Raw genomic sequence first — 18,983 nt, forward strand, 5'->3', positions numbered from 1 at the left:
TTTTTTTTTTTTTTTAATAAGCTGGCATTCACATCTTGCTTCAAATGTACTAGCAGGCAACAGTTCTAAGAACGTGGTTTTCTTGAACGGTTGCATAATTCAGGCAGCTCCTTTAAAACTGCACAGATCATGTGTCATATCAAGACAGGAGGTATTGGTTCAAAAGACACTGGTGAACAAAATGAACATAAAGTTGCTAGCAGTTTCACAAGTAGAAAAAGTATTGGGATGAAAACAGTGCTGTCAAGGATTATCCAGAAAAACAAAACTGGTAAAGTAGAAAAGCAAAACTAACACCTGGAATTCCCACATCTCCTGCCCTGGAGCTTCAGTTAAAATATTACTACTTATTTTTAAGCATCTGTTCTTCCAAAAGTCAGTCTCCAGGATGGTCCTCAAAAAACCCTGGTGTGTGTAAAYTGTGCAGTAAACTTTTGCACTCACAGAAGCTCACATAACAATGTAGCAAGTCAGGCAGCACTAACAGAAACAAGCAAGTGCCTAAGCCACTTTCAAAGGCTTATGCTAACTCCATGCCTGAACCAAGTTCCCACAAATAGCTCAATATCCTTCCATTAGTCCATACTACAGGAGCTCAAAAGCATTTCTGATAGCTGATGAGTTTCACGTTCTTGATTACATACTTTTTACAGCACGTTCCTAGGGATCAGAAAATCAGCATTATCATTATGCCAATCTCAGATTCCTCACAACAACCCTCACTGCTAACTTGCATTTTAAAGCTATCTGAAAGAACAGAAACCATGCTCAAAGGATATAGGATCCATAAAAGAAACATTATGAGAATGTTTAAATTCTTAAACTGACATCTGAAGTATCACGGTTAGTTCCCCTGTCCTTGAGGGTTTTCAGACTGAGCTACGCTGCAAAAGGAAATAGTAAATGATGTGCTTTTCTGTTATTTAGTGTCTAACAGTAGACTTAAATGTGCACACTAACCAAAATACTAGCTTGATTAAGTGATTACTGTAACACTGAAGTCTCCCTTGGCTGTATAGAAAATACTTCACCAAYTGAGTTCTAGCTTGCTGAGTTGATGCTATGGATAATCCAGCACATGTCCAATAGAACCACCATGGATCTACGCTCTTCTGAGACACATTAGCACTTTTTAAAAAAAAAAAAAAAAAAATCATCCCAGCCTGGAAAGTTCTTTCATATTACATATCCTTTTACAAGTGGCAATCTCTTCAGATAATGGTCTAAGTGCCTGAGTTGAAGTCAAAAGAACTCATTCTGCTGTCTCCTTACATGCTCCATACAAATGAAGAATTCTTACCCACATGGGATTTGGCATCAGCAGTCAGTAACGAAAGGCTTACATACGCAGGGGTTCGTGCATTCTTACGACAGTAGGGTCAGCAACTAAGTTTTCTAATCCTTTCAGATCCTTCATAGGTAGGCATTATACTTCTAGTTAAGTACTTATTTTAAATAGTAAAATGGATATTCCACATCCATCACAAGCAGGAAACATTTTGAGCTAGGAATGTGTATTCCTTCTAATTGTTTTCTTTCCTGCCTCTACAGTCCTTTAACCCYGCACAAATCCGCTGCCTAAATGTGGGGGAAAAGAAAATTCCCAGCTAACAGGGTGGGGTGCAAAGTGTATTATTGCTAGTGAAAAGAAAGGCCTGCAACAGCAAGGAGACCAACAGTAACCAGAATATAATCAACATTCAAATATAATGTTTTTTGCTGACAGAAAATAAAAAAACACATGTTAAAAGATCATTTTAAGATTCATCTTGAGGCAAGAGAACCATTCACCTTATGAAAGTATATTGTATGCTGTTTTCCTGTTCTGCAAGACAGTTTCACATACAAGTATGCAAAGGTATACTTTACCATGAAAAGAAAGAAGAAAAAAAAAAAGAAAAAAGAAAAAAAAGTGTGGGGGGGAAGGAAGCCCAAACCATTTTGCAGTTGTTTCTTACCTCACTTGGGGAAGCATGAGGTAGTGGATGCTTTCGGTGTTCCTCTCCTGAACTGAGGCTGGATCAATAAGCGTCCTCAGATTCTGATACATCAGTTCTGTGATAAATGGAGTATACGGGGCCTGCAATGTTGTATTCATTCGTTCACTATTGTTTCTTTATTGTTTGTACATTATGAATAAGCAATACTTAGGAAATTCATAAGGACAGCTCAGGAAAAATCAAAATGCTTACACAGTGTCTTCAACACAGAACTATGTTATCCAAAATATTGGCTGTAATAAATGGAGAAATTGGTACTACTTATTCACCTTCTTTCTGAACTTCACCTGTACTTTTGGGCATCAGGTAAGAAATCACAATGTCTCTTTTTAAGTCAGGTACTACTCACRTTCTTTATAGTATCGTGGTCTAGATAAGCAAATAAAGGGGAGAAGGAAAAAAGTGAAGTAAGCTACATAAAGCAATAACAGCACACTCATTCTCCCCACTTGTTCAGTCTCTGGGCTCCTAGATTCTAAAGGAAACTTAAAGAGATGCAAGTTTTCAGATTAAGTACGTTAAAAATGTCTAATAATTACAGTTTACTGTAAGTCTCTTACCATAAGTCTGCACATGGAGTATAAAACACTAAACAACGTTTCCAAAGCCATAATGCAGTCTTCAGTTCCATTTTCACCCTATTCAAAGCATTCACCAGATTAAAGTTCAGGGTGGGGGAAGAAAAAAAAAAAAACACTACAGTTTTAAAAAACAAAGTGCACTCTCACTCAGTCAAGATTTCATATCTTAACGCAACAAACTGATTTTTCAAACTCAGTCCCTCAGTTCAGCAAGCAAAAGTCAGAGCTACTCTGCATTTTATTTGTTTTATGAAGAAAATCAAACAGAGAGGAGAAAAAAAATACTTTCTACACACACAAATTAATTTCTCATCTCTGCTACCAGTTCCAAACTGATCATTTGAAAAACACAGCATAAAGATTTTGCGTAACACCATGAAGCTACTATGGTTTAAATTAATGCAGACTGCTTTGATTTTGTTTACAGTACATCACGGAAGTAGATACGTACCTTTAATCTTCTGCGATTCATTCTAACATACCAGTTGGTCAGAATATCAACAAACTTCACTAGTCGAGGGACTACAGTGTACAGCCTGTAAGCTAGAAGGGAAAATGTTTACTGTAGGTAACATTTTCCTTCTACATCAAGTTCCTCACTTGAAGAAATGGATTACCATTTATAGCTTTGGCCTGAAGTAAAGCTTTAGTAGAAGCAAGTCTCTCTCAAAAAACAAACAAACAAAAAAACCAAACAAAAAAACAAAAAAAAGTGATTAAATATACTGTTAAACCATATTATGAAGTTATACACGCCATCTAGTCTCTTGCTTCAAGATAAACACATCACCCACCAAATTACTCCCCTAATCCTACACAAACATGCATCATGGAAGCCTTATGCTTTTATCAGACTCAAAGAGGAAAGTGGATAATAAACTATCCATCATGCAGGATCTGGCAAATCCCGGATTTGCACATGCTGTAAATAGAGGCAAGCTGCTAAAATTCAACAAAAATTATTGCAGAAACAAACATGAAAATTTTACTATCAGTTACTGCCACCATTTTCTTTCTTCATTGCCATATTTAAAATACAACACTTAATTAATACTTTCTGAATTGCTTGTAAATTTTTATTATTTTTCTTAGTAATACACTATATTAAAAGGATGACAAATAACAGCAGCAAGCCTGATGAGGTAAGAARATAAACATAGATATATTTTCAAGTTCAATGCAACCTAAAAAGCATGGAGAACTGCCAACACAAAAAAGAATGTCGTCATCAGCATTACAGTGCAACTGTGAAAGCAAATTTCACTTGTTTGTTTCAATACGAGACACTCCATTTTGTGGAAAGATAAGCAGGAACTGGTTTTCTAAGGAAAAACCTCAACATAATCTACTTAAAAGCAAGAAGCTTTTGAATGGTCTAAGCTTGATTTTGGATCATTGCTTCATTTATCAAGCAGCTACTAAAGGGGAAAAGAAAAAAGAGATAGACATCTTTACTTTAAAAGTTTCATTACACTTTTCATTGCATTTTATAAAATAGAAATCTCTTTAAATTCAGCATACTAGTATTTAAATCTGAACAGGAAACTCTCAGATGATCTGTGCCATGGCAAGGCAGGGCACATTATTTATGTGGAAATCCATATTCACACAAGATTCCCAGGTCTGTTCTTGTAATGAATTACCTGGGTATAACGCTAATTAAAAAAATTCAAAATCTCAAGTAGTAGTATATTTTACAGGAGACCAAGTTATCCTGCAAAAATGATTTTCTCCCCTCAATATTAACTAAAAYCGTAGTTTATAAGCCGAATTGTAAAATCTTATGTATGACTCAAGAAAGAGGTACACATGTATAGGGCAACATGCACAAGTTGTTTCGTAAAACAGTGTTATAGCAGGTACTATTAGTTAAAAAAAAAAAAAGTCCATATTAAGACTTAATGTTTCTAAATACAAATTTTTCACCCTCTTTAAACAAAGAACTGCTTATCACGTTGCTTTGTGTAATATCTTTCTATTATTATACCACTTGCCCTATTTAATAGTTAACATCCCCAAATCATGCTTCCCCTATGAAAGCTGAGGTTTAGAAGAAAAACACACAGCACTACTGTTCAATAGCCGCTGTTATATTTGGATGAGGATGTTGAACTAAAGCTAAGTGAGCTACACCAGATGCTGCTTAAAAATTTATTCACGCACATCCACCTAGATTCAAGCACTTTTAAAGAGAGCATTTCTACAGCTCCAGTTTTGAGCACCTATTAAAACAGAGATCACCACACGATGGCAAAACAAGCAAAAACCTCTCTAAGAACACAGACGTGCATGGTTTAACCACACTAAGTTTTGCCAAATTTCCCTGAACAGCATATATCAGAAAGTATCATCACTTCARCTGGCTCATTTTCTCTAACTGCATGTTTTGGCAAATTTGAAGTTGAACCCCATGCCATCAGTAGCAGAGGTCTGTTACACAGCTACCTTTTAAGTTTTCCTAGTCTCCCTAAAGTGTCCAAAAGTTGGAGCATGTTAACCTCACCCTATCTAAGGGAGAACTAAAATAACCTGACAGGAATCTTCAGAGACTCCAGTTAGCCTGAAATACTGCTGGATATTCAAAACACTTGTAGGAAYTGGACAGAATTAACATAAATTTTACTTAACAGAAACATTATTTGGCAATAGCAGACTTGGGAATGGTTTTCTAGAGACAACTGGTACAAAATTGAACTCCATGATAGAAAACACTTCAGTAATTAGGAAGAAGCCAAATTGAATTGCAACATTTTTCTTGTTTGTGATGCCTCCTCAGCTTCAGGCTTGTATGTTCATACACAGAGATACACAAACAGGATGTCATTGGACAGAGTCATTTCTTGGGAGGATAGTGCCCAAATATCTATCACCCCAGCAACACTGCCTCAGCTATGTCCAGCTGAGGCCTTACCAGACATGGCAGAGACAACAAATGATTTTATGCATTCTGCAGGTGATGGAGTTGTATAGCATTAGCTGTCAAACTCAATCATCTACTTTTGCTTCCATCATGCCATATCCGCAACAGCTTCTGAATTCATTTATTCAGTATTTGCACAATCTTAGCTTTTAAAGTGAAGTTTGTTTATTGTATTCAATTACCTCCTCTATCTAGCTCTTAAGGTTGTCAGCCACAATTATGATCTTCCCTTGCCTTGTCCTGTAAAGGACATTTCCCCTACTTCAAGTCATATGAAGTAGGAATTGTGTTTAGAATATATACATATATATCCAAACCTAAGCTTTTTTTTTTTAATYAGTATAATAGACTATCATGAGGTAATATATTAAATTACTGCATCTCATTAATACTTCATTAATACTTGCCTGACCGAATTCAAGAGTTCATGCAGATATATAAATTGGAAAAAAAAAGTTTATTGTTCACTGCAAAATGAGATGTGCCACTCGATGAATGTATCGGGTTATCTTTATCTAACACAAAAGACAAAAGCATTTATCATCAATACTACCACAGTCTGACGGTTCTTAACATAGTCATTTTCTAAGTGGAATTTTCTTCTCCCACTTTAAAAGATCTTTTGCTTCGTAAAGATGGCAGCTGACACATCCCATTTAATGAGCTTCATCTTCCTCTTAGAATCCCGGGGTAGGGAATTTCAGTCTCCAGCCCCACTACCATCTTCCTATGAATGCTATTTCTGTTTAAACTGCATACCCATGTACACATTCACAAATTAATATTGCACTTTCCTCCAAAATATTGTTCTCCTCATAAGAAGCCTTTTACCTTGGATAGGCCATACRTATGTCTGTCTGGCACATAACACAGATCAAACTTCAAAAGACAAAACTGCTAGGAGAAGCTGTGTCTTTCTGACAGGAGACCCTTCTCACCCTATGCTTATCAGTAGCTTGACAATTCTTTCTCCCTTTTACGAGGCGCTTTTTCATGATCTCACCTGAATCTTGTAATCACCAAAATGAGCTACTTTATCTACCCTAGAAAGATAAAAACTCACCTCACTTGTCTTAGTGAGAATGACCCTGCCAGTCTAAGAAAGGATAATTCAAGAGATGACTCAAAGGAGGATTGTCTTTGTCTTAAGCTCAGATTTGGCACTCAGTTGTTTCCTAACTTCCTATTACCCCATTAATACTTTCTTTCCCCAGATCCTAGTAAATCTATAGAAGGTTTCTAAAAATTCCTATGGGGCAACTTAAAAACTTAAGCTAGGGGGTTTGGACATTTACAAAAAAGGACTAAAATGGCAAAAACCACCACCTTTCCAGTATCTAGCTTTCTAATGCCCTTAAAAGATGCTAAAACCCCTTCAAATGATATTAGAATTTTATTCATGAGTTTGTAAGATCCCTGAACCATACGAACTACTTCAGGGGGCTCTTGCACCTTCTCTTTCACAATTTAAATTGCCTTAATGTAATATGAGCACTGAGAGGTATCAGAAGATGAAAAAGGCAATGTATGCAGGAAAAAAATATTCATTAAAGAATCTTTCTAAAACTAGGTAATATCCTAACACTATTCTGTCCTGCTGCATGCAATCCCAATATGATTACAGAGAAACTCCATGGAACTGTGTAAGGGGAAACTTATTCCCTATGCCCAYGCACTTCTCAGTATTCTTTTATTTTTTCTCCCTTTTTATGGCTTTCCCAAGTTTTATTTGGCTTCATTTTCACTGATGTCTTTCAGTTACTGTTATAATAATACTAGTTGCCTCAAATGCTGCAGAAGATGTTGTTACAGTAACAAGCTACACTACTGAGCCCATAGGATGAGTGCTGATTTCCCCCCCTGCCCCAAGAGTTTTCATGAAAACTCAATATATAAGGGTATCTGGTGATAAGATTTCCTTCTTTTTATCTGAACTGCAAGTCTCACGTGAAATCTGGAAATATATGGATGTGTGTGTTTAATTTTTTTTATTAGAGAAATAGGCATTTAATCCATAGATATGCATACCTGCCATTTCAGCTTTAAAGAACTGAACGAGTGACTGGGTGAAAGAAAGAATCCATTTATCCATGATGTTATCACTCTCCTTAACCRTCCTCTCATTGTAAAGGAATTCTCTTCCTTCATCCTATCAACACAATAAAACAAAAAACATGTTCAAGTCGTAAGTATATACTAAAAATTCTATACCTGACCATGTCATCTACTTTAATAGTTTGCCACCTTTACTCTGTTTTATATTGGTTTCTAAGAGGGAACATTAAATTCCAGAAGCACATATTTAARAATATTCAGACTTACGCTTTTCTTCATTTTATCACACAATACCTTCAACTACAAAGCAGCCAATTATTTGTATTTGTTAAAACAGACAAAAAAAAAGCAGTACAGCACACAATGGTATGCAGCACTTCTTTCACTGTTTGTAGTACAAATCACAGCTTCTGGATATAGGCTATGACTCCTGATTTCACATAACCCTTTCATCTAGGAGGATCTGAAGCATTTATGAGAAATGCACTGACTTTCAGAAGAGATTAATTCTATGTGGGGAAGGGGCAAAGAAACTATAGTTTTTTTTTGTTTTGTTTTTTTTTTGGGTGTACAGGACAACTTCAACAGCACCACCTAGCTCAAAACAAAAACCAGGGTAGCAATGCCAACTGGAAAAAACAAGCAGATTTTTTTTTTAGGCAGCCCAAGTATAATTAGTGCATTTTGTTGTTTGTTGGAATAGCGAAGTTTGCAACCCCCTGAGAAATTTAGACCTTTAGACTTTCTTTGAGTTCAGATGAAGAATCCTTTTGGATTATTTGACCCAATACTTACCCATCCRCTTATGTGGTATAAAAGAGAATGATTCTTATGTTAGAAATGCATGTTCACACATGCACGCCCAGAAGAGTGGCAATCCACGGCACCACCGGTATTCCCAGAAACATGAGTAGCTAAGTGAATTAAAGTTTAGCATGTTTATTGAGCTCCCCAAATTCAAAGTACTCGTCTTACTCTCTAGTTTCAAGAGTATGAACACACTAGGACCAAGTTTACTTGAAATAAAAAGGGAGCAAGAGACCTTYATCTGAGAAAGGGTAAGGGGGTTTTTAATGCCTTGACACTCTCCTACATTCTACTCCCTCTCAATGTACACTACAAGGCTTGCTCAGGAAGAGAAATATTAGCTCTATAAAGCAGAGTACAAACAGCAGGTTTGTACAAACTTACCCAAACTGATCTAGGTCCCTTCCAACCTAAATTTCACTATGATTTTAATTCACCTGAACATTGAAAACTGCACAAAAACCTTCCACTTCACTTCTCCACGCTCAAAAGCTCTGTACCTTATGCTGTAGGATCTGAACGTTCTGAACAAGAAATCGGTATGCATTGTACCAGGGAAGGAAGACATCCTTCAGTATATCCCGTACTCCTTCCTCCTTGAATCTCAAGTTCTCTGCTCTTACCACAGGAGAATTGATAAGGTATAACCTGAAAAACAGTAACACAATATTTTAAAGTTTAAACTGCATAGTCTAAAAGTTGAAGCGATAACACATAGTCTAATGCTATCACAATATAACACGTGGTGAATGCATGGAATTAGTGCTCACCTTCAGAATGGCACCTATTACTTTGATAATGTTTTGAGCTCCTTAATACAAAGTCAGTTCAAAGTTACTGCTTTGTAACTACTGAATCTAGTTAATTTCCCAAATTATAAAAAGGTTCAGGCACATTGCAAATAAAAGATGAAAGGAGCAAGGCAAAACACAGGCAAACCGAAGTAAAATAGCAGAAACAGTTTTCAGGAAAAAAAAGCCCCAAAAGATAAAAATGGATGCACCTCTTACAAATACAAATGTGTCTCAGCTCCAAAAGCAGCTCCAAAAGAGCAAATCAGAGGACTGAGATGACATTAACTACTTATATTAGAACCAGGCCCCCACAGAATTATGTATGTGTCAGTGTGTTCGACTGTAACCCATCTCGTCCACTGAAATCCTGCCTAGGTTCAGGTTCTCTGAAGCTAACAGTTTCTCACTTTAGAGAGACATATCCCCAGTCTGCAACATGCCTTGGAACAATGTCCTTTGGGCCTAAAAATTTAGGCATTACTCCTCAAAAATAGATACTTTAGAAAAAGGCGGCCCTAATGATTTCCTTTTCAGCTGCTTCCACTACAAAGGGTAAAAAAGCTAATTTCTTTACAATATTTGCTATGTTGTTTTTGTTTAAGAGACTGAAAAACTGGTTTGTCTGCACAAGACAGGCAGTATCCCCAACTACACAGATAACTGTTAATGCTTAAAAGATTCAGTGGCGACATGAACAGGCTGAAGTCCTTGTACGCAGCCACGGAGGCAAAGTCATCAAGAAAAAACCTGATGACACGTATATTCTCACTATCTGTTCAGCTTAGTATCTAGAATACAGTTAAAAATAGCATTATTTAAATTTGTCAGTCAGTATCAGGAAAAGAGGGAAAGATATTGATGCAACACATGATCCTGTTTGGGTTAAATACCTAACTGGGATCCTTAAGTGAACCTGCACTCTGTAAAAACAATCTTTACCTCATTTGCTGATTGTAAGATCAACAATACTATTTTTCAGCATATCTAATTTTATAGCCATAGCCATTCATACTAATTTGTTATTTCTCCCAAACACCTACCCCACTAGAAAAGTAAGAGCTCAWACTTATCCCTATAGATTGCTTTTGACTTCAAACACTGTGTGGATACAAAGGGTTAGCTCATTCCCAGAAAATCTAAAAATACTGTTGGACCTAAAATAACAGTCTGTTCAGAGCAGTTACAAAGGCCCTCCTTCTACAAGGGAAAAGTGAACTCCAGAGCAATTTGGAATTAAAAAGCGAAGTTAGTGTTTGTAGACACAAATCACTGCAAAGTAACACAGTATCAGCCTACAAAACTGTTTGCTGCAATGTCATGAATAAGTATCACCTTAAAACACAAAAGGCATTGCAATTTTTAAATCAGCTGAGTTAGCAGAAAAGTTCATCTTTGTAAATTATCCCATCTTATTCCCCAAACAAATACGGTCTGCAGAAAAACTGGTATCTATCAAGTTAACTCAAAAAAATCCCACATCTTACTCAGATAAAACAAAGCTTGAGTGAGAACTTAATTTAGCTGCACTTCATTTCATTTTCCAAACATGAAAAACAAACCAAAAACTCAAATTTAAAGATTTTAGCATTTCTCAAAAAAATGAATTTATTAACTGATTCTCTCACATYTGAATCAACTTTTAAAATCACAAGTCTAAACAACATATCTTTATAGACACTTCCTTTAGGAAACTTCAAAGTCTTCATGCGGGCTGATAGAGTACATTCAAGAATATCAGACCGGAGTTCTTAAGGAAAGGGCTTCTTGCATAGACCCTACCACATAAAATGCAGCTACCAGGGCAAACAGACAGTAACACAGAAGTATCAATGGCACAATAAGCATTTTAAGAACACTACTTCAAAATGYTATTTTTAAAACATGACAAGTTATTTCAGATTACAAATATACAAAAGCACAGAACAGTTCGGTACRATATAGAACCAATAAGTCTTTAAATGAAATCATAATTTGTAAGTGTATACTTAAATCAAACCATCTGTTCACTTCATTGTATATGTGAGTATTACTTATGTTTAACTTCTGAAACAAATCATAACTTTGGTCTTAATACAAGAACTTTTCTGGCACTAGGGATTCTACAGGCCTCTTATAAATTTGACATTTGCATAATACATGGCCACCTTCAAATTGTCTCCATTGTTTTCTTCCTCAGGAGGCAGGAATGTGAATTAGTGAGAACCGTAAAGTAGCTACTAAATTGCAACTTTACACCTACCTCAGCAGAGGTCTCTGTAGAATCTGAGTATCAGAAATCTCCTCAAGATAGCTTTTTAGGAGGAGAAACTGAGAAAACTGTAGCTCTCCCAGGTTTTTTGGTTGGTTGGTTTTGTTGTTGTTGTTTTTWAAAAAAGCAAATCTACACTGCCTTAAAACATGCTAGTGTTAAAAATACATTAAATTCTCATACTACCCCAATGCAGAGGTGCTTATACTAATTATGATATAGAAAGAAAAATAAGACATTTGTCAATGTAGTTAAGCCTGGTAATCCTGGTAATATAACCCATAAGGTAGAAAATAAAAATCAAATCAAGCCACAACCATCAAGTTGTTATCCTACCATACAGGGGRAAAAAAAAACCCTTCTTTCAGCTGACTAGAACAGTAGTCTGTAGCATTACACTATTTGTTCTGCATTTACATGAGAGAAAAGCCCAACACAGGTTACTTCCAATGGCAGTACCTAGCTCAGAACACATGACAAAGGGCTGTTAAATAGCATGACATGCCAAGGCTTGCTTTCCACTGTACTTCAGTTTTGATACCTCTCCAACTTAAGTCAGAGTTCTCAGGAATAGCTCTCAGGAATACCAAAGTATAACCTTTTTTGGCTCTTCACACAAATCTCACACAGGATTTAAGTTTCAGGAAGCCTGAGGTTGAGCAGTTAAATTCATTGGTACCATCAAGCTATTTCTTCTGTTTGCCCTTTCCATTCAATTTCATATTCACTTAAACAGCTTGCACGTAAATTTTCTGCTGATCTGTTTATCAAGTTACTGCTGAGGATACTTCAAAACACTTCAGAAAAGGTTCTGCATAAGCTAAAGTAACTCTGCAGGGAAGCAGTGCCAAGGAAAAAAGAATTCAATTGTAGCTTTTTCTATAAACAGAACACATCAAGCGCTTCAGTGAATAAGTGCAGACAACTGAATTGCAGAGCTCCTTCCATAAATAAACCTAGTCTGTAATGCTTTTTACACTCTCTGTGGGTGTATGTATAAATAAATGTGACATTAAAGAATGAGTATACAGGCAGAAAAATGAATTGACTTTTTAATCACAAAAATATGAATAATGGAAACATAACTTCTGGGGSCTTGAGTTTTGGGGTTTTATACTTTTCAGAAAAGGTAGATGTTTTTTCTTTTTTAAACTGAAGTGCCATCTGTGATTTAAAAATCTCAAATATGAGTACTCCAATCCTTTTCAATCATATTGCTTCACCCACAGATTCACTGATATTGTATTAAATACACCTTGATTACTATTAAAGAACAATCTTGATCAAATATAGAAAGTCCACATAGATCTCCATTGTAAACATACATGGAAAGATACATTTACCCAGTCATTTAAATACTAAAGCCTGGAAAAAAAAAAAGGACTTCTGTTTTTTAAAAGATCTAGAACACAGTAAGTACCATCTTTTATAATCTTTTAATAAACAAAAAAGTCTCACTAAGCATTAGTTTAGCCCAATTACTGCATATAGTTGTAACATACAATTAAGTATATACAACCATATAGTGGTTTTCTTATGTAGTAAGAATTATATGCCTCTTGAAAAATGCAAATACTGTACAAACTCCATTTACTGTCTTCATTGTATCTTTACCTCAAAGTGAGGTCTTCTGCATCTAGTTAATGAATCTAATCCAAAATGTCAGGCTATTGTGTATTTACATTTACATATTTGTGTAATTTTAACAGAACACCTGAAAAAGTGTGGCTCTAATCTGTCTGATCAGCACTTAATGATTTCATAAATATTTAATTCAAATTTTCACTGGGTAAACTTGAACTATTAGCTGCAATACCAAGGAGTACCAGCTTGAGTAGGATCATTCCGTACCAATTAAACTCATTTTCTGACAAAAAGATTGAAGATAGCACATCAACATCAGGTATTACCAGCCTTGACGGAGATGAACTAATGATATAGACAGTCTAGGCTCTATAACTATTGCCAATTCTTTGAGTCATCCACTCTTTCAGTATTTGGCTACCATAGGGCTCTGGATGTTTCTGAAATTATCTTCCTTCCTACTGCCAATTGTCAAAAATCCATAAGCAGCTCTTCTTGGACATGTTTGCTGTGAACAGAAAGCTCACAGGCTAGATTTTACATTAAAAATAATAATAAAAAAATCTTACCTTAGTGCATCAGCTCCGTAACTATTTACAATGTTCATTGGATCAGGGTAATTCTTCTTCCTTTTGCTCATTTTTTGGCCATCACTAGAAAATATCAGAGTGCAGATATAAATTCCTAGAATTCTTGCAACACATGGAGGCAAGAAAGAAATTCCCCCCTTCAAATCCAGCTTAATTTTTCCTGTCCTATAATGCTTTTGGTAGCAAACACATGGTAATATACTAGTAAACCATTTCAGTGCAACTGTTGAACCCATGAAAGCATCTGAAGACACCAGGCTCCCAAGCTACAAATCCAAGCAGAAAAATCAGTCTTCCCTAGAGAAACTAGCAGGAGAAGATAGAAGAAAAAACACCCTCGTTTTGAATCAATTCCTCTAACCTGCTGGCAAAGCAAAATGTGAAAATAAAAGAATACAAATAATTAAAAAATGTTGTTTTGGATGTAATTTTAAATAAGTTACCTCCTTTTCTCTGCATGACAGGTATCATTTATTTCCCATGCCTTCCTATGCTGACTTGTTACTAGTTTTTTGTTTCACTAGGCAGGATTAATCCTGCTGGAAATAACCAAGTGCATCACATAGCTGGGATGTATGAATCTCATGCTCTCAGATGTTGCTTACCTGTGGCACTAGTATCACCCTGACAAGTCTTATCAGCTCCAAAGCCCATCTCAGATTTAATTTGCAATTTACTTATCTGCAATTTGAATAAAAAAATCCATTTAGAAAAGGACTAATATACAAACCTGGCAAGAACTAGGCCATTTACAATTACATTCTTGAAAGGAGGCTTTCCAAAAAGCGCAGTGGACAGCACCAGCAAAGTGTAGAACCTGAAACAAAACAGACGATTAAAAAGTTTATCTTGAGCTTGTTCAGGGACAAAACTTTTTCTGTATTAAAAGCTAAAATACTGCAATTCTCTTTACAACTTTTGCCACTGCTTACTACTATTAATTATCAGCCTTCCTGGGCTGATAGATCACACTTGAACAAACTGTATAATATACTACACCGAGGAAAAATATGTATGAACAAAAAATCCTCTTCTGAATCTTTGCCACAAACTTCAAGCGAGCTCCTTATTTGCTCACTCTAAAGCTCAGAACACAGGATCAAGCAGGAATAYGCAGGATAATACAGTAGGCCATACTGACTTATTTGTTGTTTATGCATGTATTCTTCAACCGAACTGACAACTGAACAGAGATACCGCTAACAGTATAAGCAAGTTATCAAGTAAGAGCAGAGCTTCCTCTGGATCAAACTGAGCTGACTGAATTGGCCACTTCCTTGAGTTCTCTACAACAAGGACTTTAACAAGAGGAAAAAAAAAGAAAAAAAAAGGGAGACTGATGCATTTACCGTAACTCTACAAACTAAGGCACTTGAGAAATCAGTGCTGGAACAAGCACAGGCATCTATTGTTCAATCTGTCAATATCTGATTATATTTGGAGAAGTTAAGTGGAGGTGCAAGATGATGTGATAATTTTCTACTCAAAAGACAGAACCTTCACCAAAGGAGATATCCATGAGCTTCTGTAGCTGCACTGGCAATAATTATTTTCAAGAAAGTAACTGGAGGCTGGGCCACAGCCCTTTCAGTTAAACAAGACTATCATTCTGACTACCGCTTAGCAACTTTAGAACAGCAGATGATTTTATGAAAGCTAATTGATTTGGACTTAAGCCACAGGAGGTTATACCTCAGAACTATTCATTTGCATAAAGATTTAGGAGAAAAACACTTTGGAATATTCAGATTTTTTTTTTTTAAAAAAAAAGATGGTTTTTAATCAAAGAGCCGTGTATTACTGGAAAGCATCGCTCTGACACCTGAGGGTCCAAAGCCCTGCAGCATGCTGTATTGCATTTACAAAGTGGATTACCTGACAGCCCTGATGCTTTTCCCTCAGTCTTTCAACTCTCAGAATTACCTCAGTTCACACTACAGGACACAAATGCTCTTTATTAAGTTGCATTGTAATTTGACGAATTTTAAGCAAGAATCTTCCCCTTGCACAAACATACATGTCCTTAAAATCCCCATCTTCATTTTAGCCTTCAGGAGAAAAACCTCTTTTACTCAGATGATCAACACATCAAGCCTAACAGACTTRCAGCTCCTCACAATTGCAGCACTACTTCTGTATTTAGTATGAGTATCACTGATAAACCTTAATCAGCTTTTACAAAGCAGCTGCAATTCTCACATCATTACAATACTTATACTTTTGATTAAAAAATAAAGCGTAACTAAAAAAAAAAAAAATACTTCAAAGCTGTTTGAATTATGACATTTGTGTAGACAGACCATGAACACAGATAATACATACAAAAACTTCTTACAACTTTTTATTGTATTTGTTTTGTCAAACATGATAATCAATATGCTAACCTCAGCTATGAGGTATCTCAAAGCTAATTACTAGATTGCCTTTAACATCCTGTGACCCACTGGCTTACTTTTTCTGATCCTCTTTCAGACTGTCCTTCAGAAAATACACCTCATTCATCCCAAACATTTGTATAGGTTGGCTCTTGGCACTCCATGTCACAAATACCTTGTCTACAGACGCATTTGTTTCTGACAGCTTCCTAGATTTATCTCTCTGCCACATCTTATTCCATTCATCATACCTCAACCTGCCTCCCAGTTATGTCCTCACAGATGTATAGCTGTCAGCCAAACTAACATTAARAAAAGTCAGTAATACAGAAAGAGATCCACTTCTTTGCTTATCTTCTCTTCCTCCCCTCCCCGTAAGAGGGAGAAAGCTTTCCTCCCCATTTTCTCCGTTCTTGAACACTGTGGGTAACTCCACAAGCCTACGATTCACGACAGCAACCTTCCGCTGTGAATCCCCTGTAGATCATCACATCCTTACTATGACTATAAATCTTGTCGCAGCCTCCAAGTCAGGGACAGGGCCTTCCCACTCCATCTGTCCAGACTGGCAGTCTGTCATCCCAACCACTGTAACACTGTTTCCTCTGGCACTGACAACTGTAATGCAGCCTCTCTTATATCCACACGGACAGTCACTGAAAGATCACTCTCTTAGTTCACACTTATCATTTCATCTGTCATGTCTCCCGCACATGCTCCAGCCAATAGCACTAAAAGAAACAATGCAGTGCGACACATACTAATCCACTTTTTCATCCCGATCTCAAATAGCAGCACAATAAACCCCAAAAACTAAAATTCCATATTCCTTCTGTATTTTCACTGCAACTAATATGAATAGATTTTGTACCCACATAAACATCCARATAATTTTTAATCCTGTTTAATTTTTACAATTTAATAGCTCCCTCCACGTTCTAAGATTGATTACATGTTGTAAGAATATTTATTATTCGTTTTGATTTTTTGGCATCTAAATTACGATCACTTCCCTTTTACAGAATATAGAAGGGAGAAAAATCAGCTTCTGACTTCATTTTTTTTACATGCTGTTAACCATCTTATGCGTCTTTATCATCTCTTACTTGTTATTTTTCTCAAGTGAATTTTTATTCCTTCAGATATTTCCCCCTCCTGTTTATCATCTTCTAAGGTTTGATTTCTCCTTTCATGGGCAAAATGATCCATGTTATATAAAGGATATTAATAAAACATGAAATCACAAGTATTACAATGTTTYTGCTATTTTTCTCTATTCCTTCTTTATTTTACCACTGTAGTAGCTTCCTGTAGTCCCCAAAGCACAGCTGCTGCAGAGGTCACCATTTTTCCTCCCACGTAAAGGAAAAGATACCTATCACTTATCTAAGATGACACAAAAGATGCATACTTTATTATATAAATCCCATGCAAATAAATGCAAAATTCCTTTTATATATATGTATATATATATATATATAATGCATCTAGTAAATTAACATTTCTCAAATTAACAGTGCTGTATCCACATGCTATATGCAACACTATAGAAAACGTAAGAAGTTAAATAAGGAAACCTAGGGTTTACTTAACRTATGGATAACAACATTGCTTGAAAAGCAGCAAGCATGAAATGGTGACCTGCAAATGAAATTAATACATCTCYCTACAGCTGAATTCCAGCTACCAAGTAGTGCTTGCTTACTCACACTAACACTGAAAGCCACCTCAACTAGAACTATGATATACCACCGTGAGGAGCACAGAATTAAAGATCAACACAAACAAGCCTTATAAAGACTAATTTTGTAAAAAGTAAAAGATACAGGTAAGAGCCCAGACCCGGACAGGAAGCAGAGTATTTAGTCACTGTAATAATAAAAGGCATAGCAGATTTTACACCAAATTTAACAGGTTGCCCTAATTCTGAGGTATGTAAGGTACCAATTTGATGATCCACTACAAATACTACACATAGCACTAAACAGAAAGCTAAAATGCAGCTATATTCTGAAAACGTACGTATCCAATAGGCCATGAGGAGTCCATGTTTAACTACATGAGACGGAAGTGGTTCCTAACTGTCAAACAGATTTGAGGGTCTACACAGGTTTTATTCAATTACAAGTAAGGTGCTGCAAAATGAAGATGCTTTTTTTTTTATTCATGAAACTTATTTTTATTTAGGATTATGACTCGGATGTTTCCTTGCTCAAGCCTGCTTTCTTTGAGTGTACATATAAGTCTTGCTCTAATTTCACAAATTTCACACATACAAAAGCATACAGCTTACCGTTTTGCTGGTCTTCGGTTGGGGGTTGAGGGAGAGTGCCAACTATGTGGTAAAGGAATTTAGCTTACTTAACACCAATAATTCAAGCTAACTGAGAGAAACAAGAGCTCTAGTTGAAAATAACCTAACAAATCTAGAAAAGTAAATAAATAAAAATGTCAGTCATCACAGCCAGACTCACAAACTTCAAAAATAGAATAAATGCCAGAGCTCTAAAACTATTTTTATGTAACTCTATACAAAATTACCATCCTCGGGTTTGGTCAATGCCTTCAGCAATGAAGTCAGCAGGGAAGGCATCATCAAGTTCCTTTTTGTTTTCAAATGGATAATGGACTTGTGCATAAGGCATGCTTCCACTCTCAAACCAGCAATCAAAAACCTCTGGGACACGATGCAATGAGCCCTTGCCACAGCGTGAAGGGATGGATAGATGATCAATACTATGAGAAAAAAAAAGAAGATAGGTAAGTTCTAAACCAGAACTAGCAAAAAAAGTTCTTTATTATGGTCACATATTATGTAAAATGGGAATTATTTGTTTTTTAATCTTTGTAATTCTTACAAGAGAATGAATGATTTACTTTAACAGCTTTTATAATTCAAAGCTGTTTTATAGATTTCATACTGAGAGTCTAAAACAGAAGAACGGAAGAATTTATACATTTTAATCACAAATCCTTAATTATGTTACTACCTTTCTATTCTTCCTAAACTGGTTTCCCAGGGCTTCAAC

At 36.0% G+C, this 18,983-nt stretch overlaps 1 protein-coding gene across 3 annotated transcripts in view; it reads right to left on the reverse strand.

The window, feature by feature from the left end:
- IARS1 (isoleucyl-tRNA synthetase 1) overlaps positions 1-18,983 on the reverse strand; it is a 96,185-nt gene that overhangs the window by 24,421 nt on the left and 52,781 nt on the right. For all 3 annotated transcript variants that reach the window (XM_085302468.1, XM_085302466.1, XM_085302467.1), the window contains 8 exons: positions 18,496-18,690; positions 14,310-14,396; positions 13,559-13,642; positions 8,864-9,011; positions 7,530-7,650; positions 3,033-3,124; positions 2,561-2,638; positions 1,959-2,080 (listed from right to left, as the gene is read on the reverse strand). In XM_085302468.1, coding sequence (XP_085158594.1) covers positions 1,959-2,080; positions 2,561-2,638; positions 3,033-3,124; positions 7,530-7,650; positions 8,864-9,011; positions 13,559-13,642; positions 14,310-14,396; positions 18,496-18,690 — 927 coding nt within the window. The remainder of the gene's footprint in view (positions 1-1,958; positions 2,081-2,560; positions 2,639-3,032; positions 3,125-7,529; positions 7,651-8,863; positions 9,012-13,558; positions 13,643-14,309; positions 14,397-18,495; positions 18,691-18,983) is intronic.

Source organism: Rhea americana, unplaced genomic scaffold (assembly GCF_003343005.1).
Source record: "Rhea americana isolate MKP2758 unplaced genomic scaffold, rheAme1 scaffold_19, whole genome shotgun sequence".
Classification (NCBI taxonomy): Eukaryota; Metazoa; Chordata; class Aves; order Rheiformes; family Rheidae; genus Rhea; species Rhea americana.